Source organism: Boleophthalmus pectinirostris, unplaced genomic scaffold (genome assembly GCF_026225935.1).
Source record: "Boleophthalmus pectinirostris isolate CB_2022bp ecotype Guang Dong unplaced genomic scaffold, ASM2622593v1 HiC_scaffold_18, whole genome shotgun sequence".
Classification (NCBI taxonomy): Eukaryota; Metazoa; Chordata; class Actinopteri; order Gobiiformes; family Gobiidae; genus Boleophthalmus; species Boleophthalmus pectinirostris.
The window spans coordinates 8,042,667-8,069,305 of NW_026571133.1; the positions used below are offsets into that span (position 1 = coordinate 8,042,667).

Sequence of the window (26,639 nt, forward strand, 5' to 3'; positions counted from 1 at the left end):
AAGAAACAATTTAAACCATACATTTCAGTTCATACATGTAAAAATCATGTCAAATTTCATTCATGTATTTATGGAAACGGGAATTTCGTCATTTGTAGAAAACAAACATTAGTGAAGAATTGAAGGGGCTGTATTATGCAACATTAACTTTTCAGGCAATTCTTTCTGAACTGTGAACACGCTTTTTTATTACAAAGGCAAGTCCCACACAGTTTCAGAATAATTTTTGTAGGTGAACAGTTTCATTTCTGTTCAGGGAGAAAGTTCAAACAAAGAAAACTTTTGGGGAATTGATATAGAGCTGTCTTGAAAGATTGCAATGGATTAAGGCTGCACTCCCCAAAAAAAAAAAAAAAAAAAAAGACTAGTCAAGCATTAAAGATGTTCCATGTACCTCAGTGTTACTGCTTTGCCTATGATGTTCCTCAGTATGGCATTAAAACATATCCATGGAGACAAGCAGGTGAACATCATGCCAAGTTGGTGTAGAAGCAACACTAGGGGACTTAGTTTTTCAAGGTATTTTTTTTTAGCAATTTTAACGCAAGCTCGATAAGTTTAATGCCATACTGTGGGGCATTTCAGGCAAAGCAATTACATCTCCATGGAAACAAGCAGGTGGCGAACCTTTCTCCAGAAAATTTACACAGTGTATCTTTAAAGCCATTGAGTAAAAGCAAAAAGCATAATACAGCCCCTTTTGAAAATCATCTTTTTGTTCAGAATTTGCAGCATTTTCTCATTACAATCACAAGTCCAGGTCTTCAAACCATCAGTGCATTTGGAGAGTCTGGTTCATGCCACAATCTTTAGAAATTATCTGAATTATCTGAGTCACATTTTGACTTTTAAAGAGAGAGGACGATTCAGAACGAGTGAATGAAATTAAAATAGGCGTTGAGGAAACCCTGGGGGTCTTCCAGCTGAGGGTAATGACTGATGTGTTCGTCCAACACTGTGATGGTGGATCTCGGGACCAACTTCCTGCACAAACGAGGTAACGCAAATGTAAACACAAACATATTTATACATATTTGCAGGCTATTATATATAGTGTGGCAAATGTTACAATATCTGAAAAAGCCTGGAGAATCTATAAAACGTAAGTGAGGGACTGCAATTTATAATGATTTAAGTTGATAGATGGCAATTTAATGTTTTTAAATGATTGTATATTCTTGGTTTCATTGTTAAAAATCAATTTATTGGACCAACTGACATTAAAATTAAAGATGCACCAATGTTCCAATACCGATACTACATTTTTAAGAATCTACTGACACCCGATATGACTTTAAAATAAAATAAAATAAAGTAAAATAAGACAAAACTGATCCAAATGTCTTGTACAGCTGTAATTTATCTTTCAAGTAACTAATGAACAACTTTCTTTAAATAAAAATCCAAACATTATGAAAATTAATTAAACAAAAGTTAGTAAATTGTCTTATTAAATCTATTTATGTGGAGGCCAATTTCCGATCCGGCAAATTTTTCAATATCAAGTACAAATATTGAATTGGTGTATCCCTTATTAAAATGTTGTGTATTGCTGTCTTATGAGTTTTTTAATTTTAAGGTACAGTATGTAACACCTGCATGATTCTATGGTAAGAAAGTTAAAACCATACTTTGAAACATTCTAACTTAACATATTATAGCTCCATAAAAGGTAAAAAGCAGGAAGAGGCCTATCGCTTGGACAAATAAGTCATTGTGAGTGAACTTGCATCTCCACAAACCTAAGGATGCAGGAATTATGGTGCAATAAACTCAACAAAACTGGAAAAACATGCTTTTATCTGAATCTATTTTTGACTAAAAGGTTAGATACTGTGGCTTTCAAAATACAGTGAGGAAAGCAGGACAGAGAGGGACTTACTGGTAAAGTCGTATGAAGTGTGGGTGAGGGTTGACCGGGTCCAGGGGTCCGTAGATTATGTGCACTGAACGAGGGACAGACAGAAGGACAATAAAGAGGAGAAGAAGTAATGAGCTTTTATAAACTTTACTGCTTTCATACACAGTACCAGTTTTTTGCCTTTTTGCAGATGAAAATTTGAAACATTGCTGTAATCGGGCACAAATATATTACCCCTTTGTTTTTTATGAACACTGTCTCTGATAAATAAACAAATAACCTTAACTTAAATATTTGGTTTCAATAGAAGGGGGAGTCTAAAAACAGAAAACTAGTCTAAAATAGATATAAAATAGACTTAACCTGGACTTAAAGGTGCACTGTGTAACTTTTCTGAAGAGGGTTTGTCTCCACGAAGATGTCAATGATTTAGTGGTTTATATTTATTCAACTACAGGTGTTATTTATTGGTCAAAAATATCTTAAAAACATTCACTGTGAGTGGGGTCGCCTCTCCACAAATCTAACCTGTAATTTGTCTTGCGAGTCTCCATGGCGATTAAGTTCATGGCCATACTGTGGAACATTCTAGGCACAAAAAACTTACACAGTGCGCCTTTAATTACGTCTAAACTCTGCTATTAACCAGATCTAAATCCCTCAAATGAAACTCAAAGCATCACCAGAAAAACACACACTATGTAACTTTTGGGGTGGAGGGTCTGCCATGCGCTTGTTGTTGCCATGGAGATGCTAAGAATGTTCCACTGTATAGCATTGCAGCTCAGCTATCTCCATGGAAACGAGCAGGGGTCATGATCACAGGCCAAGTTACAGCTCAAATCTGTGGAGAATAGTCGTTCCACCCTCTGTCCTGACTCACTCTGTCCTCCTGACGTCAACTTCACTGTTTATTATTTATCTTTAAATGTATTAATCTCTCTGAATATCTCAAACAGCATTTAACAGGGATGTAACAATAACTGAAATATCGTGATATCGTATCGTCAATGTTCTCACAATAATATCGTGGACCATCACAATATATCGAATTACAAGTCTCTTTGCTTAAATTAAGAGTTATGGTGCAGCATAAACAGCAAAGACAGAGGGAACTACATAGACCATGATCCTTTGCTCCATTTCAGTCCAGACTACAAGAAGAAATAACAGTTCTAACCACTTTTAAGTCTTAGTTCTTTGGATTAACTCTTGAAAAAGTAGCATATTCACAGTTTTAGCTGTTTAGCCTCCACAAAATATCGCAATAAATATCGTAACGTGAGATGTATATCGTGAAAATGCCGTACTGAGAGATTTGGATATTGTTACATTCCTAATCGTGAGCTTTCCCACGATATCGCAATAAATATCGTACTATAAGGTTCATACCGTGATGATATCGTATCGTGAGACTTGAATATCGTTACACCCCTAGTATTTAATTCCATTTAGATCCTCTTACAGTTTACGTCGCGCAGATCAGGTATTTTTTGTTGTCCCAAGTGTCAAAAAAAATACGTAAACACTCATTTAAATAAAAAGCTCCATCTGATTCTAACGATTTTCCCTCATCGATTTGCGCATTAACTTGTGTCCCTTCATTTAAAAATGCTCTGGTTCAGTATTTACATAAACTGTGTGATTGTTTTTGATCATTTTGTTGAATTTTGTTGATCATCTTGTTTTATTTTATGACTATATTTGAACTCTGTCTTAGTTTTTGTTGAGATTTGATTTATTATGTGTCAAGTGTGAGTGAGCGTGCGTGTGTTTTTGTGCTGATTTTGTTGTTTATTTGAGTTTGTGTAGCCGACTGTCTGCCCTACTGTTATCTGCTTTTGCTGTTGTAACTATGAGGACCTTCTTAAAAACGAGACGGCGAGACATCTCAAGGGGCTTATCCTCCAAACAAAGAAATTCAAATTCAAATACAAATGTTTCAAGGTATTTTTGACCAGTAACAACAATAAAATCCAAGATAAGTTCAAGGCAATGGTGACCAACATTCCAGGCAAAGCAATAACACCTCCACGGAGACAAGCAAGTGTCAGAAAAGTTACACGGTGCACCTTTTTCCCTCAACATTTTGTCCCGTGTCCCCTCCCCCCGTCTCCGCGCTCACAGATGGACCGGGAGCAGCTAAATAATCAGCTTAGCATCAGTTCAGTGTTTGTTCGCACACCTTCAGCACTTGCGCCTTCCGCCTACACGATCTGCTCCATCAGACTTTTATATGTTTGAAAATACGTCTAAAAATATGAGGATGATTCAACTCACGTGGGACCAAGGTGGAAGAAAGCGCGCCCACCCATCTCTCCCTGTGCTTTAGTCTCTGGTTGATGTACTGGAGAAGACTGGAACATAAGGACGGTGAACAGAAAATAAATCATTTCTAACAAATAACTGCACCTTAATTAGCCTTAATAAAGTTCTACCTATTTATTATAATAAAAACTTTTTATATATTAAACAGAATGGACTCTTGTGAGCTTGTCGAAACAAACCTGGAGTTGTGTTTTGTTTCATTCATACATGTTTGAGGAATTCTGTTTTTTTAGTCTGTCTCCAAAGCACAAAATGCTCTGTTCCACCTTGTGATGTCATGAAGCTGTAGTTTTCAAGTTAACAGCTCCTTTTATCTGTTGTTCAGTAAAGATCGGTACTAATTCCAGATCTGAAATTATCCAAATGATTCTAGTGAAGGTGTATGCAGTTTAAGAACACAGTGTTTTGTGTTTGAGAGAAGAACTTAGTCTAAATATGCAGGGTTTAAAGAGACAGTCAACCCGGAAATTTGAACATAGGACCTCATTTCCTAGTGAGCCAGAGTGTTGGAGACGTGTGGAGACACTTTTTTAAATATTCCATCCAGTCCTTGTATTTGCAGAGGTCGCTGGTGCTAGACTAGTGCATGTCAATGACCATAGTTATCCTGCCACTAAAAACAGTCTTACCCACTCCACAAAACACCCGAAGCAAATCTGTTATTACACCAGACTGTCAATGTAAATGTCTGTGTTGATAGAATAATGTTTGAAATAAAACTAACCTTGCATCGCATGAATCGTCACATATTGAGGGACTATTTTCTCAGCAGCAGTGGAATTTTACTTTGCCGGTAAGACAGGTGCTAGATGATATCAGTTCGCTGCTGTCAATCTTTCTATCAGGAAGTACAACTCACTGCTGACCAGACATAAATCCTCGGTTCTAAAATGATTCTGACAACACAGACATTTACATCGACAGTCTGGTGTAGTAATAGTTTTGCTTCGGGTGTTTTGTGGAGTGGGTACGACTGTTTTTAGTGGCGGGCTAATACAGGGTATCCACTTTTAAAGACCACATAAATGAAAATTAAGACCAACATCACACCCATTATATGGGCGAAAAAGACCAGATCCAATTCTAATCAATTCTAATAATGTCCAATCAACTACTTTACTATATCTAGACTCTAAGAGCCACTGCAGATTAAACCTACACTTCCCCATGATCCATCCAACGTCTTCCTCCGCTCTACTGATTGTTTACTCATTGCCGCCGGTGCCAGAAAACAAAGTATCGTTTGCACATACTCCAAATTAGATGTTCATTCACATTACGTGATTTCATGTTGTTGTTTTTTTCTCCTTCCTCCATTTAACATTGCACTGCAGCTCAGTTATTATACAAAAAAATAGATTAATGAAATTTAAGACCTTTATGAAAAAAATAAGACTTGGACAACATAATTTAAGACTTTTTAAGGCCTTAATTTGGGAACATAAAATTTAAGACCTTTTTAAGGCTTTTAAAAACAAAACACAACTCCAGGTCTGTTTGTGATGAGGACACAGCATTAAAACAAAGATCAGAAACTGGCGTAGTATGGGCCTTTTAACCTTAAGCAGGTCTTACAAATACTCACCTGTCTAATACTAAGTTTCCATCATTGAAGCGTAGACCGGTCCACATGTCCCAGAACTCTGCGTCTGTGGGCTGTGTGTACGGGCCAAACACTTCTCCAACACTGTGAAACAAACACAATATATTTAATTAGATTTTTTTAGTTTAGTTTAGTTTTTTACTCTTTGTTATTGTAATATATCATGATGTGTGACCTACTGTGTCCAAATAATTACCCTTGTGGATCAATAAAGTGTTAACTCTGTCGTCTAACAGATCTGCACCATAGACTGTGTAAAGCAGTGGACTAAGTGAGTGACTAAGCGTTCAGCTCCAGTCAAATGGAGCTCAACGAGGCTAGCAGTTATAAGAGCAGTTTTGGAGCCGAGTTCCATATTAGCAAAAGGAACTGATTTACGGACAAAACAGCAAAATAAAAACATCGGGATCACGTAGAGCGGGTTAATACGAACATTTTAAAAGGTGCATTGCGTAACCTTCCTGACGTCCATTAAATGCTTTTCTTCATGGTGACGTTATCGCTTTGTCTGGAATGTTTCACAGTATGGCATTAAACAGACCGAATTACAGGTCAGATCTGTGGACAGGCCTGAATAAATCTAAGATAGAGCTCTTTAATGTCACACTGTGGAACATTCCAGGCTCCATAGAAACGAGCAAGTGACGGACACCCAGCCAAAAAGTTACACAGTGCACCTTTAAGACCAAACTGAGGAGCCTGACAGCAGCAGTTTCGGAGAGAGGGGTGATATTTTTTTTCAATACAAAGTGAACCGGAGCCAGAGTCGATGGAGCTGGACGTGCCCCCATGTTCACGTCCTGTTTGGAACGCAGCGTCCAGCTATTTATATTCCAGTTCCTATTTACAGTCTGTGATCTGCACTGATTATTTGACCAGTTCCTTTTAAGTACTTACCCTTTCTGGAAGACCATGTAGTTTGTTAGTCTTGTCAGGATTGTAGAGAGTAAACTATAATCTTTGAGAAGCTTTGGAGAAATGCACAAAAGAGAAAAAGCTAAAATGAATAAACTTTTTATACAACAAATCACATGTAAATCAATGGGTCACAGGTTTTAGTCATATCTAACTCACAATTTGTAATAGTCTTGGGTGATGTGTCTCTGGGAATAGTCCTGGTAAAGCAAAAAATGAAAACAAAATGCATTTAAACGCACAGAAGCTTCAAACACTCCCGACAGACTTTAGTTCTGCTTTTATTGTGCTTATACAGATAAATAATTGATAGAGGAGACGATTTTAGAAGCAAAACATTGTCATTTCAATTTAGTATTCAAAAAAAAGCATAGTGTTTTTTTTATCTGGCTGTTTATGTCACATTAACTTCACTTAGTCATTCAGAAAGTTTGATTTTCTATAACTGGTCACATACTAGAGGAACAATGGTTTACTAGGGAAATCGTTATTTTTCTGTTTGGTATGGTGTCAATAGTTGTGGCTACCGGTAATTGTAAATCTTGATGTCTTTTTCTCTTATCAAGTTACATAAATCACCTTTAATAACACTAAAATAAAGCCTCCTACCTCCATTGGACAGACACAGACTGTTTAAATGGAGATGTCCACTTCGATTCTGGTCACTCCTGGGTTCACAAAAAGAAAAACACAACATGATTATTAGAAAATTTCCCTTACTTTCTTTCTTGCAATCCTATTTTTGTTGTCAGTACTCAACATCTAGAAATTTCACTTGAGTAGGCCAATCAGTGTGTCATTATCAAACAGAAATTGCTGTTTGAGTTGGCGAAATTATTAAATCGTAAAGACTGGAAGTAGACTGGATAAATTCTCGTTCGACTAAAGACATGTCCTATTCATCCATTAGTCAAATAAAAAGTTGACGTGGAAAAAAACTCTTAAAAATCTGACCAAAACTGCACAAACAATACTACAACTTCACATGAGTACAAGAAAAGAAACACAATTTATACAGAAAAGTACTCAAACTGTATTTATATGAAGAAATACAGATTAAATTCATGAGTTTTACCACATTCCTGCCTGTTGCTTCAGTTTTCACCATATTTTTATCCAAAATGTTGCAACCCTACCTTTGAGTATGAATGAAGTTTTCAGATTTTGATCGATTTCCAAACGTGAAAGATGACGGCACAGACCTGTAGAGCAGCTCCAGAGCCACCGTGTCTCCGTAGTCGTGGGAGACCAGGTTCACTTTGTGCTGGTTCAGACCCAAATGTGAGACCAGAGCCTCCACCAGACTGGCCTGCTCGAAGATGGAGTATTTGTGAGGACGCTAAGGAGAAAAAAAAAATACACATAAAAAAAACCCCCAGAACATTATTTATTATACTATTACCTGACTGTTACTACTAATATTACCTACTACTTCCTACTACAAAATTACATAATTATTACTACTACTACTACTGCTACTACTACTACTACTACTACTATTCCTACTACTCCTACTCCTACTACTATTTCTACAAGTCCTACTCTTACTCCTACTACTCCTACTTCTACTCCAACTACAACTACTATTACTACTACTAGTCCTACGCTTACTCATACTACTCCTACTACTCCTATTCTCCTCCTCCTCCTCCTCCTCTACTACTACTACTACTCTTATTCCTACTACAACTACTACTATTACTACTATTACTACTAGTCCTACGCTTACTCCTACTACTCCTACTTCAACTCCAACTACTATTACTACTATTACTACTACTACTACTACTACTACTACTACTACTACTACTACTACTACTACTACTGTCTACTACTCTTATTCCTACTACTCCTACTCCTTCTACTACAACAACTACTATTACTACTACTACTACTACTACTCTATTTTACAAATTCATTCCACTCAATACATGTCTTTGCATATTTTTTTAAAACTATTTTTAAAGTGTTCTGTTATGTGTTTTTGAGTAATGACTGTCTGCTATTTGTCTTGTCAATAAAATCCAGAGATGTTAAAAATAAAAATATTTAAAAGATCTCACTGGTTTGTCACTGAAGCCAAAGCCCAGAAAGTCCAGAGCGACGACCCGGTGGAAACGCTGAGTCAGGGGCTCCCAGATCTGCCAACACAAACACAAACAATGTTACGAAATATTAAAAATTATTCTTGCTGAGAGAAGGTTTTCATCTAGAAAATTAATACTAAAAACGTCTATCACCTTGATCCAGTCGTAGCTTGACGTGGGGAAGCCGTGCAGCAGAATGACGACGTCTGAACTCCCCAAAGCTCCAAAGGAATCTACATCAAGACAAATCTGTCAAAAAACTACAAGTGATACAATATTAACAAGATTTTAAAGCTGCATTGTGTAACTTTTTTTGTGGAGGGTCCGTCAAATGCTTTTTTTTCCCTTATGGAAATATTGTTGCTTTGTCTGAAATGTTTTACAGTATGGCATTAAACCTTTCTATTTTCATGGAGACCAAACTAGACCAAGTTACAGGTCAGATCTGTGGAGAGGCGACTGTCAGTCACAGTCAGAATGCTTCTCTAGGTATTTTTGAGCTATAAAACCACCTGTAATTGAATAAATGTAAAGTGGAGCTGTTTAATGTCACACTGTGGAACATTCCAGGCAGAGCAATGACATAACATAGAAACAAGCAGGTGATGGACACCTGCTTGTTACATAGTTAGATAGTGCATCTTTAAGTCACATGAGCCATGTAATGTGCAGAATGTCTTTAGACCAAGACTTTTGGAATGGTCTCAGACTTTTAAAAGAATAAAATATGGCTTAATGTTGTTTCCTCACAAACATACCGTATTTTTCGGACTATAAGTTGCACTTTTTTTCATGGTTTGGGTATGTGTTTTTTTCATACTCCAGTGCGACTTATATATTAAAAATTTTCACACTGACAGCCGTGAGAGGCTCTAGAGATGTGTGTCAGTATCTGCTACTCCTATTACTCCTGTAACACTGTCACTTCCCGCAGAAAGAGCCTCTGTCCTTCTGCAAAGCTTGGAATGAGTGAAAAACTTGTGAGGGACTGACGGAAAGAGGGGATGGAGCACACAGCTCTACAGTAACCGGGAGGGTGCACCATGTAACTTTCCTGGAAGTCACTGGATGGATCGACAAAATCTGAACTTCAAGTGACAACCGAAACCATCCTGTCGGAATTCAGAAAGTCCAGAATAATTCTAACTGGAACTGATGCTGAGTCTGACGACAGCTACAGAAGAGGAAGCGACGCACAGTTTACCTCTGGAGGTCACGGAGTTGCTCAGAAGTGACACAGTGGATTTGGAGTGAGATGGAGAGTTTGGTAAACTTGTTCTGTTCTGTTGTTTATGTTATAGTTATAGTCTGAAGAACTGTTCATATGTGACGTTAACAGTCTGTTGTTCTACTGTTTTTACTATAACTTGCCTTTCAAGATGAAATGTTGGCTCCTGGTCTCTATATGTTTTTTCTTCATTACACATTTTTTGACTTCTGCGACTTATAGTCCGAAAAATACAGTACCTGGAATTTTGTTTTGTTTCATTCACACATGTTTAAAACACAAACCCTGCACATTCCGCTCAGTCGGAAAACACTCTGTTCCTCCTTGTTATGTCATGTGTAATACATGTAGTGCTCCACTGTGTTTTTAAACTCCATACACTTTCACTCGAATCATTTGGGAGGATTTCAACCCTGCAATCTCTACTGAACAAAAGGTAAAAAGGTCACTGCTTCATGACATCACAAGGCGGATCAGGGCATTTTGAGCTTTGGAGATGTGCACAGACTAAATAATAATGACAAAACACAAACAAAACACAACACCAGGTTTGTTTTTGATGAAGTAACAGCGTTATAACTTGACATAAAGTTCACAAGAGTCAAAACGCTGAGTGTGAGAAAGGTTTATGAGGTTTTCGAAACAAAAAAAATAGGAAACCACTGCCAAAATAGGTTAAGGTCTAAAAACGCTGAGGTTAGAGCTGTGAGGAAACACGAGACCTCAAATAAACCCACAGAGGGGCTTTGAAGATATCGATGTATGAGCAGATGACACAGAGAAGAGCTGGTTACCTCTGTAGAAAACCTTGTGTCCTCTGAAGTGGAAGTGCCCCCCCGCCGTGTGCCACTTGTTGAGGGCAGGGGAGAGCTGAGGAGGGGGGATGTGCAGGTAAACGGCCACCAGGGGGAGACAGAGGAGCCCCACGTGAAGCCACCACTCCCTCATGGTCTCTTCAGCCTGGACAATGCATTCTGACCTCTAAACAAAATACGAACAGCGAAATAAAATATAAATTGTTTCATATTTGTGGAGAAAATGTGTGTGACCAATTCCCGTAGCTTGTTTTTAGATTATAGGGGCAAGCACTGACCATGTAGCGGCACAAATGATGCTTGTTCCTCGTGGTATAGTCGTAAAAATAAAGACCGAACTATATTTAATCTGTAACCAGAGTTTTTTTTTTTTTTTTTTTTTTTTTTATAATCTGTGCCGTCCTTATTGGTACAAATATCACACAGAGCCCTATTTATATGTTAAAGCGATGCATTCCTGTGGGTTTAATACTAATATAAGGAAATATAAACAAATATTTCATGTAAAGTTGATTTAAAACTCAAGTTTCAATCTTGCTTTTGAGCCCTTCTGAGAAACCCTTAAACTAAATGTGATCTTAAACGTACACCATGTAACTTTTCTGGATAACTATATGGTATTAAGGCTGCTCGATTATGGAAAAAAAATCATTTTTTAATCATCACGATTATTTTGGTCAATATTGAAATCACAGTTATTCAAAAGATTTTTTTAGTTACACACAATGCATTTATTCAGCATTTCTCTCTCACTCAAAAAAAAAAAACAAAAACTTGACTTTGTTATTGATTATTTACGCAAAACTTTCAAATCAACATCGAGCTACTCTCACCTTGCAAAGCTGGACACCGAAACATATGTGCTGCTTTGTACACTGTGCACATGTCCTCCTACTTGTCTCCACCGGGACGGAAAGCGGGGAATTTCTTGTACAGTTCATCGTTAAATGTGCAATTGTGCTTCAGCATGTTGCAAACTGACCAACTGTTTGTGTCTGTTCGCTCCTTCTGAGTGAGCAGAGAGCTACGAGAGCCGCTCAGTTTAATGGCCCCAATGAAAGATCATGAAAACCCGGACATTTGCATCACTTTATAAAAAAAAACAAAAACCAAACAGACAGGACGTGAACAATGGACGTTTGGTCACTCTATGTAACGGTATCCAAATCTCTCGGTACTATATTATCACAATATGCATTTCATGATACGATATTTATTATGATAGTTTGAAGAGGCTGATATAATTGTAGATAGGACGTTTTTTTGCTTTAAAAATGCCTTGACAAGATTTTGGTGTGAATCATTTCCGTCATAATCCCAAGAATCCAAATCAAAAACATATTTCTTCATGTTGTCAGCACTGAAATGAATCATGGGATATGTAGTTCCCTATGTTTATAAGCTGTTACTACTATAAAACCACGTATTTAAGCAAAGGAACTTTTAATTCGATATACTGTGACAGCCCACGATATTAATTCGAGACTTTTGACGATACGATATCACGATATTTCGGTTATTGTGACATCTCTACCACTGTAATTTCAACTTCATTTCAATTTCGTGCATTTGTTTTGACGTTTTAAGAGGTAAACATTAACGCTTAAACAGACATGTCCTGGGACAAAGTAGAAGCGGTAGTGTCCGTATTTAATAAGTGTGCAGTAATTAGCCCACCGTAAACAAAAACACACAACTTTGACACACTGCAGGATCAGGAGGAGCACTCGGACACTGCACACGGTTATGATCGCAAAAAAAACTAGCGCATTAAACCGCCTTTTGCGTCGCTTTGTGCGGGTTTAAATGTTGCAGGAATGCGCTTGGACATTGTACTCACAGGCGTGCAGGAGCTGTCATCCGCAGACCTTTGTCACGGCTCCGGAGCTGCACGGAGAATCGGATCCATGTGCGGAAATCACCCACGTAGCTCCACGAACGCGCACAGGACCCCACACTCTGAGCTGTGTCACGGGCCGCGTCACATTTCTCTTACCTCGCTTCCTTCACCTTGATTCCTCTCCACAAAACAAACAAAAAATTATTATTAATATTATTATTATTATTATTATTATTATTATTATTATTATTATTATTATTATTATTTATTTATTTATTTTTGTACAATAATGTTCCTTCTGAAAACATTCACTAACATGTGCCTGGTTTTCTAATATATTTTTAAATATTTAGACCGACTTTTAAGATGTATAATGTTTAAACTTCTACTACTATTACTACTACTACTACAACTATTACTACTGTTACTACTATTACTAGGACTACTACTACAAAATTACTTCATTACTACTATTACTACTACTATTACTAATACTACTACTACTACTACTACTACTATTACTACTACTACTACTACTACTACTACTACTAATACTACTACAAAATTACATAATTACTACGATTCCTACTATTCCTCCTCCTCCTCCTACTACTACTGCTGCTGCTGCCTTCAAGTTTTTTTTTAAATATTTGGAACAATTTTTATTACAATTTTTAAGATGTATAATGTTTGAAAGTGTTGTTTATAATTACAGAATACGTCTTTATAAAATAAAATAAAATGAAATTATTTTTATTTACAGATTTTGATGGTAATTAAAGGAAAACAGAGACAAACTAAGCAATAATATAAATGTGTGGAATTATTTTGGTGTTACCTCAGTGGTTTTATTTGGCAGTTCAGTCCGGTTTTGGTACTTGCAGTTACATTTTTCAGTACCACAAAAATTAAAATAAGTAATTATTTTAGTAGTTAATTAGTTTTCCATGTAAGATTGATTTTCTATGAGCCTTAAATTGTTCAAACATTAAAACTGGATTGTGAAAATGTAGGAAATAAGTGAGGAAGGAAACAAGGAAGGAAACGAGGAAAGAGAATTGAGATGCAGCCCAGGACACATACGCGCATATATAGTATATTTAGTTTGTGATTTGTTGATTTTATGAGTTTTATTTATGCTTTGTACATGTTTTTGTATGATTACTGAGTTTGTGTTATCGATTGTGTTTATGTTTTACAATTCAGTAACATTCAATTTTAGTTGACGTTATCTGTAAAATAAATAAATTAAGCTTCATATGCAAATTACAAAAGATAAAATGTAATAAATATTTTGGATTGGGACCCGTTTTTCAGAAAATACATAATTTTCAAAGAACATTTTATTGTGTTTATAAAGTCTGCTGTACATTGTGAGACCTCTTACCAATACACGAGCTTTGGCTGCTTAAACAGAAACGTGCTGCCCTCTAGTGGCGTGGCTGTGTAACTCCAAAACCACAAGTCAAAATCAAAGTTTATGGAGGATTTAAACAAATTTTCTGTGCTAGTTTAATTTGTATTCGTGCAGAAATTATTTGTGATTATATAAAAATGTCCATCTTAAACATATCGACTATAATAATGTGATATATAGGCTTATCTTGTAACAGCAGGTGACATTGTCTGAGGTGAAGTGGAGTTTATAAAGACTCTTTTGTGTCTTTATGGTTAGATCCAAAGATAACACACAGTAAAGAGTTGTTCTGTGTTACTTGATGCGATGTATAGCCCACTTTAGAACGCCATGTAAAAAGATTTATCCATAATAAGTCTCTATTCTTTCCCAGCCGGTTATCATAGAATTCTTCTTTTTCACAAATGTGTAATAAATATTCAAAATATAAAAATAAAAATGGTAACCTTAATAATAATAACGTTGAACAGGGTGTGCTAGTAAGTATCCTGAGTTGTATTAATAGACTATATGTATATATAGGACATAGCACACTCACTAAATAAGAAGTGAATATTGCAGTAGCCGTCAATATTTTGGTCTTAAAATGTTCATATTCACCTGCTCTACGTGATCCTGATGTTTTTTCCCGCTGTTTTCTCCTCATATGAAACTTTGCTTCAAATTCGCCCTATAACTGCTGGCCTCATGAGCTTCATTTGGATGATTTCAACCATGGAATTGCCAAACTCTATTGAAAAAAAAAGGTAAAAGGTAGCTGTTAATGTGAAAACATTTGGAGCTTTGGAGATGTAGACAGACTAATATTAAAGGATTACCGTATTTTTCAGACTATAAATCACGCTTTTTTTCATGGTTTGGGTGGTCCTGGGACGTATACTCTGGGACAACTTATATAAGAAAATTTTCAAACTGACAGCCGTGAGAGGCTCTAGGCTTGTGTGTCAGTATCTAGTACTACTATTTCTCCTGTACCACTGTCACTTGGCTCTACTGCGCATGTCTCCTGTAGAAAAAGCTGCTGTCCTGCTGCAAGTAGTGAAATATTCAGCTGAAAACAGTAATCGAGCAGCAGAAAGAAAGTGTGGAGTGAGCAAGAAACTTGTGAGGGACTGGTGGAAAGTGGGGATGGAGAACACAGCTTCACAGTAACCGACCAGGCGCATCAAGCAACTTTCCTGTAAGTCACTGGATGAATCGACAAAGCCTGAACTTCAATGACAACTGAAACCATCCTGTCGGGATTCAGAAAGACCGGAATAATTCTAACTGGAACTGATGCTGAGTCTGATGACAGCTACACAGAGGAAAAGGAAGCAACACTCTGTTTACATCATGGATGAGGTCGTGGAGTTGCTCAGAAGTGACACCGAGGATGAAGAATTAAATGGATTTAGTGATTTGGAGTGAGATTGGAGTGAGATCTGGTGTGAGTTTGGTAAACTTATGTTCTGTTGTTTATGCTATAATTATCTGAAGAACTGTTCATATGTTACATTAACAGTCTGTTGTTCTCTGTTCTATTGTTTTTACTATAATTTGCCTTTTGAGATGAAATGTTGGTTCCTGGTCTCTGATTTTATAAAATACAATTCCCTAAAAAGTGTGACTTATATATGTTTTTTTCTTCTTCATTGCTCATTTTTTGGCTGGTGTGACTTATAGTCCGGAAAATACGGTATTCAAACGTGTGAATAAAACAAAACACAACTCTGGGCATGTTTTTGACGAAGTAACAACAGTCCAACATGGCTAAAAGCTCACAGAAGTCGGTTTTGTGTAATATACGGACCTTTAAAATGAATAAAAAATCATCAAAAAATATAGAGAAAGATTAATTTATATGAGCTGAGAAATGACAAAACCATCGTGACTCCTCGTGCTTCTCTCAGTATAATTTTAAATAACAACATAGCCCCTGCGGTTAGGCTAAATACATTTTTATTTTTAAAAACCATACACATTACTCGACAAGTTTCAAATGTAAATCCAATCACAATATCAATTTAAAATGCTCAAGATAAACAGACATGAAGAACTTTTATTTCCAAATGTTCAAAGATAAAAAAATAACGATCCATAAAACAGATGGAAAATAAAACATTCCCATTGACAGGAAGAAGCTACGGAACAGACTTTTCCAAAAATGAATCTCTTTTCTCTTTGTTTGCATCCCTACATGTTTGATAAGTTGTAGCGCCATTCGGAAAAAAACAAATTTGAGACAAGGGCTGCGTCCAGTTTCTGCTCACTTGCCTCCTCGAAGCTCCTCTGTAGGTTTAAAGCTGCACTGCGTAACTTTTCTTGTAGAGGGTTACTTGTTTCACTGAAATTGTTGTTAATAATACCTCCAATAATCCAGAATATGGCATTAAACTTTTCAGTCTCCGTAGAAACAAGGAGGAGACGCCATTAGACCAATTTACGGGTGAGATCTGTGAAGAGGCGAGCCCACTCACAATGTTTTTAAAGCTGTTTTCGAGCCATTAAAACACCCACAATTGAATAAAAGCATCTTATAGGAGTTTAATTCAATATTGCGGAACATTACAGGCAAAGCAATAGCGTTTCCACGGTAGCGGACGCCCAACCTGAGAAGTTTCGCAGTGCGGCTTTAAAGTTAAGGTGGAGAGCAGCTAAGAATTCAGTGATAAAGAATTTGTTTTGACCTGGTTTAGTTTTAATATTTGTAATTACTGGCTCTATTTACATGAAATAAAAACACACAAAAGTTTTAATATTTGTCTCTCTCAGGTCAAAAGAAGTAAACGGAAATACTGTGTCAAATTATAAGTCATTAAATTCCATAAGTGTATTTTTTTTGGTTGATTTCTAGTTTAAATCAAAACCTAATCCAAATTTTTCCATCTGAAATTTTGACATAAATATATAAAAACATGAACACAGCCTATTTTTCTCCCGTAGTCCCGCCCACTGAGGAGCGAGAGCCAATAGGAAACGAGCACGCAGGCCGCTCTATTGGTCCTTCTCTCTTCAGTTGATTGACAGCTGAGGAGGCTTTGAGGCTTCGAGGAGTAAACAGAGCAACAGAACCTGGACGCGGCCGATTTACTGAACCTTCTTCCTGTTCCCTTTCCTGTGAGTGGAGGTGGTCTCTTACCCACACTGCAACAACGAATATTAAAGTTAAAATGGCTTGAATTTTGAATATAATTTGATTTGAGGAGGTTTTACACTTTGATTTTGTAAGATTTTACGTCAGATCTTACTCCATTGTCCCGTTATTTCGCCTTGAAAACATCTCGAAACGCAAAATGTGTAAAAAAAAAAACTAAACTAAAGATAAATATTCATAATTCAAGCCATTTTTAACTTCGAGGTCCACTACATAACTTTTCTCGTGGATTTTCTGCCTCTTGATCGTCTCCTTGGAGCTGTTTCTTTGCCTCGAATGTTCCACAGTATGGCATTAAACCTGTATTATTCATGGAGAGAATCAAAGCGACGCCTCAAAGTCCAAGTTACAGGTCAGGTTTGTGGAGAGGCGAGCCCACTCGGAGGTTTTCAAGGTGTAATTTAGCCACAAAAACACCTGAAATTGAAGAATATTGACAAGTTTAACGCCTTACTGTGGAAAATTCCAGGCCAATCACAACGTCTCCATGGCGACCGGCAGCTGACAGACCCTCTGCCTGAAAAGTTACACAACCCGTCTTTAAATTTAGATCTAAACCTCGCGGTACAGTGCCTGTGGGAGTCCCGTGCAGCTACCAAGCACCAGCCCAAAAACAGTGAAGTGAGAAATAAACGTATATTAAAAGAGGCCAGTTCTCGTTCACACCGTTTGCACCCTGAGATGATTTTCCAGAACAATAAATATACTTTTTTTTAGTTGCCAAAAACCCTCCCTCCCCTCGTAGAATAACATCGTTTGGTGTCAAATCATCCAAAATTGTGTTGAAGTCAGCGGAAAGCATTTATCAGTATTGTCATAAAAATACAAAGGTACAATTTCTCTTTTAAGGTTTCGTATCAAAACGCGTTTCGTATTTAGGAACGCAGTAGGAAATAAAGTACCCTGTGCAGAGCGTTACCAGTGTTCGCCTAAAAGCTTTATTCTTGGAAAAAAAAAATTAAACTAACTCCATGTCCAATTTTCCAGTCAAAATATGTCTTAACAAACAACTCAAAACGCAGTGTGTGTAATTGAAGAAGTGAAGTGGACAGGGTTGAAAGAAATGAGAAATGCCTTGGTACTAAAACAGAGAAGAAGAACTACCAAAACTTTTAATTTAGTTTCGCCTAAAATATATAAATAAGGTACTTTTTTTTCGAACAAGACATCAACCAGCTATGAGAATATATTGAACTCAAAGGAGACCGTAAGTTGATTCCCTTTAAAATGCAACACATTTTCTATTTGCCTGAGTAAACAAATGGTAGAGCATGCATTGGCAGGGGCGAGTTATAATCGGCAGGGAGAAGAAATAATAATAGTAGTAATAATAAATAAAAAAAAATATAGCTCACAAATTGCACCAATTAAAATAACGTAAAAACCTGGGTCCGCGTGTAGCTGGCATCCACACAAATCTACCCCACAGTAAGGCAACAGTCAAGAGGCTTTTCGTCAAAACTTAGTGTGGTAAAAGTAATTATTAAGAATTTGAGATGGTATTGTAGTTCTAAATGGGACCAAGGCACGTTTAGTATGGTTCGTTTATGTGGAAAATACTGATTAAAAAGTACAAATCTTAAATAAGGGCTTCACAGTTGGGGTAATTATCAAACTTTGGATAATATAAAAGAAAAAACAACAAAATATCTGAACTTTTTAGTGGAAAAATCTTGCTGTATCTGTAGTTTGGACGTCTACGAATATGTCCTGAAGTTAACTCTTGTATTAGTTAAAGTTTCAGTCTTTTCTCAAATATTTACAGTTGATACTTCGAAGTCACTCTCACCGTTTTGTTGAAAATCAAAAAGGACCACGAACGCTCGAATTGTCGTTTTTTTTCTTGCGTTTTCAGATTATCTTCAAACTTTTTTTTTTTTCTTTGCCACCTTGGTAATCGTGTTTTTTGTTTTGCAAGTCTCAAGTCTTTGACCTCAAGTCCGAGTCAAGTCCCAAGTCAAAAACGGGCAAGTCCAAGTCGAGTCTCGAGTCGCTGGCTCATAAGTCCAAGTCAAGTCCGAGTCGTCTGCTTTGAGCTTCAAGTCGTTTCAAGTCTTTAAACCGAAAAAGCACCAAATATAGCTTAGATTTTTACAATTTATATGAATTTTAAGATAAATTGTAGTTAAAAAGTCATAGTGTATTTATATATGAGTATTTATAGAATATGTAAGAGTTGTACAAAAAAATATTTAGTGAATTTTTACTTTTTAAATGTCTTGTCAAGATCTTAGTGTGAATCATTACAGTCAGAATAGAAAGAATTCAGATTTAAAAGTGCTTCTCAAGTCTTCTCAAATCTAAGTCCATTTTATCGAGTCAAGTCTCAAGTCCTAAAAATAGTGACTCAAGTCTGATTTGCCAATAGAGATGCATGTAGAACACCCCCAGCATGATGTTACTGCGAAGTATCAGTACACACTCTCTAAACAAAAAATCTGGCCAGAATAACTCAATTGTAAGTATGATTTATTTTTCAAAATTGTGCAGCCCTTGACTAAAAACTGCTCAGAAAAAAAATCGATAAGCCAAAGAAAATAAATGTATGACAACCTAAAATTTGAATAGATCAATTTGGTGCTTTTATGAATTTTGGCAAAATATTTTTAAGCTTCATTTGTGCGTAACCAAACACACGCCCAAAACCTATTCAGAACATTTCGATATAAGGCCTGCTTTAAGGTAAGACTATCTGTACTCTGCCAAACTAACGGGTAGATTTGTAGATGCGTGCCAAGTCAAAACCCAGGTCAGTTCTCTATAGAAAGTCCCTTTTAATGAATGAACCTTTCAACATGTGGAAATCCTTGAACACAACGAATGAAAACAAACCAGAACGCAGAAGGTTTTGTGCACATTGAACTATCAAAGAATGGAAGAAGTAAATATATTTATAGCAAGTTAGTGGACAGAGGTCCTAATGTGTGTATTGTCCCGTCTCTGCTGGACCTCTCTATACAAGCCTTAGTGTTTATCCGTTTGGCTAGAAGGTTCTATATTTATCTACAAATATATAACAAATAAAACTTGCAGGCAAAAATAGTTAAGTTTCAAATAGAAACACCCTTTTCCTGAAAATACAGCAGTATCTGAAATAATCCTCTCATTCATTTAACTCTGCCCCATTGTCTGTATCATACATCAGGAAGCTCTTTGCCTACAAACAGAAAAAAAGTATCTACAAACTTTGTAAACAGACCTGCTTTTCCAAAAACATAAATAACTCAAAATATTAACAGCCAATGAACAGAATGAGCGAGGGCCAGAAATATAAATATACAACACCATTCAGATAAAAGAAGCCAGAGGTTCGTTCAGAATCTTACAGACGATCTTCAAGCTCCATTCAAAATTAAAATAATAATATCATAAAAACAGGTCACTTTCAATCAGTTTGTAGTCACCCCGTGTTACCGAGCCAAACAAGGGAAGAGGGCGGAGTCCTGTGCAGCGGCGAAAACAACCAAACGTAAAGACCAAAGCATCCACACCACGCCTACATTCCACTGAGTCTGCAGCCGAGTCCGCTCCTGCCCAGGGCCGCACCTGCCGCACCTGCCCCCGCCCCGGAGCTCAGGGGCATCAGAGCGACGTCTCCAGGCTGTGCAGGGGGCTGCTGGGGGCAGAGGGCGTGGCCGACTTGGGGGCCTCCGGGAGCAGGTGGTTACTGTCCACGGCGTTATTGTTCTGGTTGGGGGAGAGGGGCAGTGCAGCGGGGGGGCCCGCAGAGACGGGGGAGGGGGTAGGTGAGGGCGGAGTGGGCGTGGCGTTGCGGGGGCTGGCGGAGTTTCGTTTGGTGGGCGCGTCGTCCTCGGCGTCTGTGTCATCGATGAGCGGGATGTGGGGCTCCGAGTCCTCGATCCTGAACTCGGGGTGAGTCATGAAGTTATGAATGGAGCTGCGAGACTCGGGCTTCTCCAGCCCCTCATAGAGGGAGATGGAGCTGCGGAATGCATTCACCACCCGGATCTGTAACGGACACACAGACTGTCACTCACACGAGCTACAAGAGCCAATCCACGCCAACACGTCAGGTCACATAATAATACATAAGATATACAGGGCTCTATGGGCACAACAGGAGAGAGTGGCACACTGCAGTAGTCAGATCAGGTGCATTAAACCAGTATTAAACCAGTATTAAACCAGTATTAAACCAGTATTAAACCAGTATTAAACCAGGAGGAGCTCTACACGTGCGGGTTATGTGCTCCTCGGCCCTGTCCACTGCAGCACACTGATGTTAGTGACACTTTAAAACATCAGGAAACACTCATCACTGTTTAGTGTGTGTCACCAGGTCCACCCTCAGGATTAATATTATTATATTTCACTAAACACGGGTTAATAAGGAAAACTATTAGACCTAGATGATATTTTAAACTGCTGTGACTTTTTGCACAGGTCCAAAGAGTCATTGGTAGAAAAAAATATACTTATGCAAGGCTTGCCTACAAAAAAGATTTTTAACGTTTGATGTTTTGTTTTTTTTTCAGAGGGGAATTGACAGTATGTTTCTACTCTATATATTTCATGACTTAATTACTTTTGTACATGCTTGAGATGAGAGTGAGAGACAGAGAGAGGGACAGAGAGAGAGAGGAGTGGTGGTCAGTTATAGCTAATGTTTGTGGAGTAAAAACAAAAACTGCGGCAGCCAAGCAAATGTCTACAAGCTGTGTACAGGTCCAAAAACAGCACAAGAGAAAATCACAAACGAGACTGAGGACTTTGAACCCATGCAGAGCGCAGCACTACCTTGATTTTCAATGGTAGTAAACCTTTGAGTATAGCCCATGACACATTTCACAGAATCTAAAGGAGAATATGGGGCGTCAGTGGGAACAATTTTTTTAATTTTTGGTTTTATTTTACACGGGACACAATCTTCTGACACACAAATTCACAAAAACAAAACATCCAAGACCTGAAAAAGAAATTCAGTTAGTTTAAAATCTTCAAATCTTCTCGGTCACCTGTTTTGACAAGGGAAAAGTTAGAGTTAGCCCTGGTCGCATTCTCCCGTGTGTTTACATTCACTTTTGTTCCATTAGCTTGTTTGCTGGCTACATCTGTTAAACATTTCACAAACAGAGCTGTTGTTGTAGCGCTGGTGGGACCCTCGTAGCATCTGGAAAAAAGCGATGATGTGATTGTCAACAAGCCGGCACTTCTGTACTCCATGTGAGTACGAAAGGTAATTGGTACCACGATTTGATAAAAGTTTAAAAGCAGGTCATTACGAAGTGAAAGGGTGAACCAAAATACATGTTAAAGGTGCACTGTGCAACTTTCCTGATGGAGAGTCTGTCATCTGATTTTTTTTTTTTCCATGGAGATGTTATTGCTTTGCCTGAAATGTTTCACAGTAATTTTAAAATGATCCATCTTGCGTTTTTTCGATCACAGGTGTTTTTATTGCTTAGATCAGGCACGTCCAAACTATGGCTCAAACAATTTTCAATTTCAGGTGATTTTTTTGGCCCAAACTACCTTGTATCAATTAAAAATGTACTTTTTACAGCAAGTTTTTTGAAAGTCTACCTAGATAAAGCTATTATTTAATATTTAGTGTTTGGTTTTAAGGATCTCAGCATGAATAAAGAATGATGACTCATTCTAACGTGTTAAACATGCACATATTTAAATTATTCACTGTATTCAGCACCAGTCTATGGCCCTTGATCAGCCCTCTGCTTCATCTGTGTTTAGATATGTGGCCTTTGGTGAAAAAAGTTTGGACACCCCCGGCTTAGAGGTTGAATAGAGGATTTTCCAAGGAAAGAGAAATACAGCGACTGTTTGTCCTTTTTCAAATGTTTCGCCTGCGTGACCCCCACACCTTTACTCCACAGCTCTTTAAGTAGAAATGCCTCCTTCCCCCTCCTCCTCACGTTAGAAATCATGCGTGTTTACAGTCGGTGCGCGCCCAGAATTGCTGAACGAATTGCTGTTGCGTTACCTGTCAAGAAGTAATTTACCGACCAACGCATCAGTCTTTAGAGCCTTCGTCTGCTTCGCACCATCGCTGGAAGGAATCTCCAAGAATCACCTTAGTTTGGCTTTGCTCCTTTTCCCTATCTCTTCTTGTTTCAGCGACCTCAAAAACTGATTCTTTTGCAGCGAACTGGTTGTGGATTCTTGTCTGTCATCGCAACAAACTTTGTGCAAATTGCGAGGAAGCTACAGTTCGAAAAAGCCTCTAAGAACCGCTGCGATGGTTGAGTAAATAGCGTCTTGCGTATGTGGAATGAGTGAGACGTGAATGTAAACCGTGTAATCCCAGAGTGCCAACAACAGTTACGCTAGAAACACAGGGAGTTTGATTGACAACCTAACAGTCCAATAGGTAACGAGGTAGGTTTTCTGATAATTTATGTTATTAGGATCTTTTTTCAGACCAAGAGTTTGTTTTCATCACTGACAGTTTCGACTTCTCAGAGTGGTCTTCCTCCGAGTGGTCACATCATGTTGTGATGTGTCCGGTCAGCTGATTTATACAGGTTTTGACGATGTCTTCCAACCAATGGAGGCAGGATGGCGCTGTTATTCTGACGCTAAGACCGCTAGAGCGCAGTCGAAACTGTCAGGTCTGAAAAAAGAACCTAATAACATAAAGCCTTGTTATTCCATCCGATCTCTTTTGCTTATCTGGGGCCGGGTCACAGGGGCAGCAGTCTAAACAGGGACTCCCAGGCTTCCTTCACCCCAGACACTTCCTCCAGCTCCTCCGAGGGGACCATGCGGTGTTTGCAGGCCAGCCCAGAGACACAGCCTTGTTATCTATTGGCTAATGTTTAGCTGGCCCCACCACGTTTTCAGTTTTAGTCGTCATAATTACAAGGCTGCTCTCGTCTCTATAATGCTATTTTGAACATTCAACTGACAATCTGAAACAAAAAAAAATCCTCCATGCATTTAAAAAACATGCACAGGTTTGCCTCACCACAGATCTGATGTGTGACTTGGTGTTACTTTTTGAGACGGATAAGTTTAACGCAATATTGTGGAGCATTCTGGACAAAGCTACAACATCTCCAAGGAGACAAGGAGGTAATGGACCCTCAACCAAAAAAGTTACACAGTGCACCTTTAGACAAGTTGGCGTTTCCATGACGTCTGAAACGGCGGCTGTGGAAGAAAATATCATCATTGACGACTGATTGACAGACATCCACTGACAGTTTAGACAGAGTTCAAGTTATAATTGATCTTTTAGGCCGTGACCATGGGCGTATACTCAAAACATTTACCGAGCTAGGGACAAGAGAGCTGCCACAAACACCCATGGGTGCTACTAAGGCACAGAGCAGACTGCGGACAAACCTGGCAAACCATGTATATAGAAAGATAACTGTCAAATATCAAATACAAAAAACACATCACCCCGCAAATCGTGTGTAACAGTACAACATTTCAAATTCAGGACTGAAGCCAAGCCGAACAGCAAACAAGATGACACAGAGAGGACACCTTGAAGCCACCTGGTCACAAATACAAATATATATATATATAGATATATAGATACAGCATTTCATCAAAGCGTTATGACAATGTGGCACTGTGTTTGGAGTGTTTGGAGATAAAAACATGGGGGACATTTGGATGATAGAGTCAAACGTTAGGAGAGAGAAGAGTGGAAAGATGTTAGAGTAAAACAGAAGAAGAGATTTTTGTGAACAGGAAATCTCATGCACTTAAGGAGAACACGCACTCACACCCCACAGTAGTTGAAGCGGAGTTGGCGGCAGTGGTAGTGGTAGTAGTGGTAGAAAAGGCTACATGTGAAGGGCTAGAAACATTGGTTACATCGTGCTGTTGTTGGCTGGAGTTGGAGGCCTGCCGCCTTAGAGCCCCCTGAAAGGAAGTTCCACTCTGGAAAGCACTGACTACATCCATCTGCAAAGAACCAGAACCACAGACATGACAGAGAGAGCACAGCCAGGAGAGAGAGAGACGAGAGAGAATAGAAAAGAAAAGAGAAGGCACCAGGGACCAGAGGTGGGTAGATTTTAAATACTCAAGTTTAAGGTATTTTTTTAAGTAAAAGAACACAATTTAGATCCAAATAACTATTCTTTTTAAGTAATAAGTTATGTTTTACTCTCAGATAGGGGCAAGATCAAGATTAATTAAGATGAATTACACTGTAATGTGCCGAATAAGATTTTTTTTTCTCTTTGTTTTGTCTTGTAGAATACAGTTTAAATAAGTAAGGAGTGTTGTTAAAGGGACAGTCCAGAATTTTGGACATAGGACCTCATTTCCTAGTGAGCCAGAGTGTTGGAGACGTGTGGAGATACTTTTTAAAATATTCCATCCAGCCCTTGTATTTGCAGAGTATTTGCCAATGGTCATAGTTATCCTGCCACTAAAAACAGTCTTACCCACTCCACAAACACCTGAAGCAAATCTTATCACGCCAGACTGTCGATGTGAATGTCTGAGTAAAACCAACCTTGCATTTGAAGGATTTATGTCTGAGCAGCAGCAGCGAGTTGTACTTCCTGATAGAAAGTTTGGCAGCGGCGGACTGATATATGAGAAAATAGTCCCTCAACATGCGATGATTCATGCGATGCAAGGTTAGTTAAATTTCAAACATTATTCTACCAACACAGACATTTACATCGACAGTCTGGTGTAATAATAGATTTTCTTCAGGTGTTTTGTGGAGTGGGTAAGACTGTTTTTAGTGGCAGGATAACGATGGCCATTGACATGCACTAGTCTAGCACCAGCGACCTCTGCAAATACAAGGACTGGATGAAATATTTAAAAAAGTGGCTCTGGCTCACTAGGAAATGAGGTCCTATGTCCAAAATTCCAGACTGTCCCTTTAAATGTTAAGTAAATGTAAATAAATAAAAAAACACCACCATATGATGATAAAACCTACATTTTTATTCCACTATTTTCAGCCAGCATAAAGTTAAATGTTGTACTTAAAGATGCACTTTGCAACTTTTCTGGTGATTGTTCCGCTACCTACGTGTCTCCACAGAGATGTTATTGCTTTGCCTGGAATGTTCCATGGTGTAACATTAAAAATAGGTGTTTCTATTGCTCAAAAATGCAATAATTCCTTCTGTGAATAGGGGCGACTCTCCACAGACCTGAAATGTAATGTACCGTAGTGCTGTAACCTGCTTGTGTTCCTCATGATTAACAGGTTTAATCGATACTATGGAACATTCTAGACTAAGCAAAAACCTTTCTATTGAGACAAGCAGATGGCGGATCCTCCACTAGAAATATTACGCAGTACACCTTTAAGTATTGTGACTGAAGTAAAATGGATAGAGTAGCCAAAAGTTCAAATGGGGATGTTACCTCAAAACTCGCAAATAACTTTTTTTTCCAAGACTATTTTAAAAAAGTTATTCAAGTAAACTGATCACTACCCACC

The 26,639-nt window shown here is 38.0% G+C and overlaps 2 protein-coding genes across 3 annotated transcripts in view; both read right to left on the bottom strand.

Annotated features, from left to right (window-relative positions):
* Positions 1-21: 21 nt before the first annotated feature.
* mest (mesoderm specific transcript) lies at positions 22-14,869 on the bottom strand. Its single transcript, XM_020940970.2, has 13 exons — positions 14,695-14,869; positions 12,678-12,857; positions 10,817-11,003; positions 8,948-9,027; positions 8,771-8,848; positions 7,910-8,046; positions 7,317-7,375; positions 6,867-6,907; positions 6,690-6,760; positions 5,775-5,876; positions 4,142-4,218; positions 1,883-1,946; positions 22-984 (listed from the first exon to the last, which is right to left on the bottom strand). Exons 3-13 carry the CDS (start codon positions 10,968-10,970, stop codon positions 867-869), a joined length of 981 nt encoding a protein of 326 aa, XP_020796629.2. The 5' UTR covers positions 10,971-11,003; positions 12,678-12,857; positions 14,695-14,869; the 3' UTR covers positions 22-866.
* Positions 14,870-16,013: 1,144 nt separating this feature from the next.
* Positions 16,014-26,639, bottom strand: part of atp2b1a (ATPase plasma membrane Ca2+ transporting 1a) — a 122,853-nt gene continuing 112,227 nt past the window's right edge. The window contains exons 21-22 of one of the 2 annotated variants that reach the window (XM_055154164.1): positions 25,013-25,129; positions 16,014-21,199 (exon numbers count right to left, since the gene is read on the bottom strand). In XM_055154164.1, coding sequence (XP_055010139.1) covers positions 20,813-21,199; positions 25,013-25,129 — 504 coding nt within the window. In that variant the 3' untranslated portion in view covers positions 16,014-20,812. The remainder of the gene's footprint in view (positions 21,200-25,012; positions 25,130-26,639) is intronic. The other variant, XM_055154163.1, reaches the window with a different exon arrangement.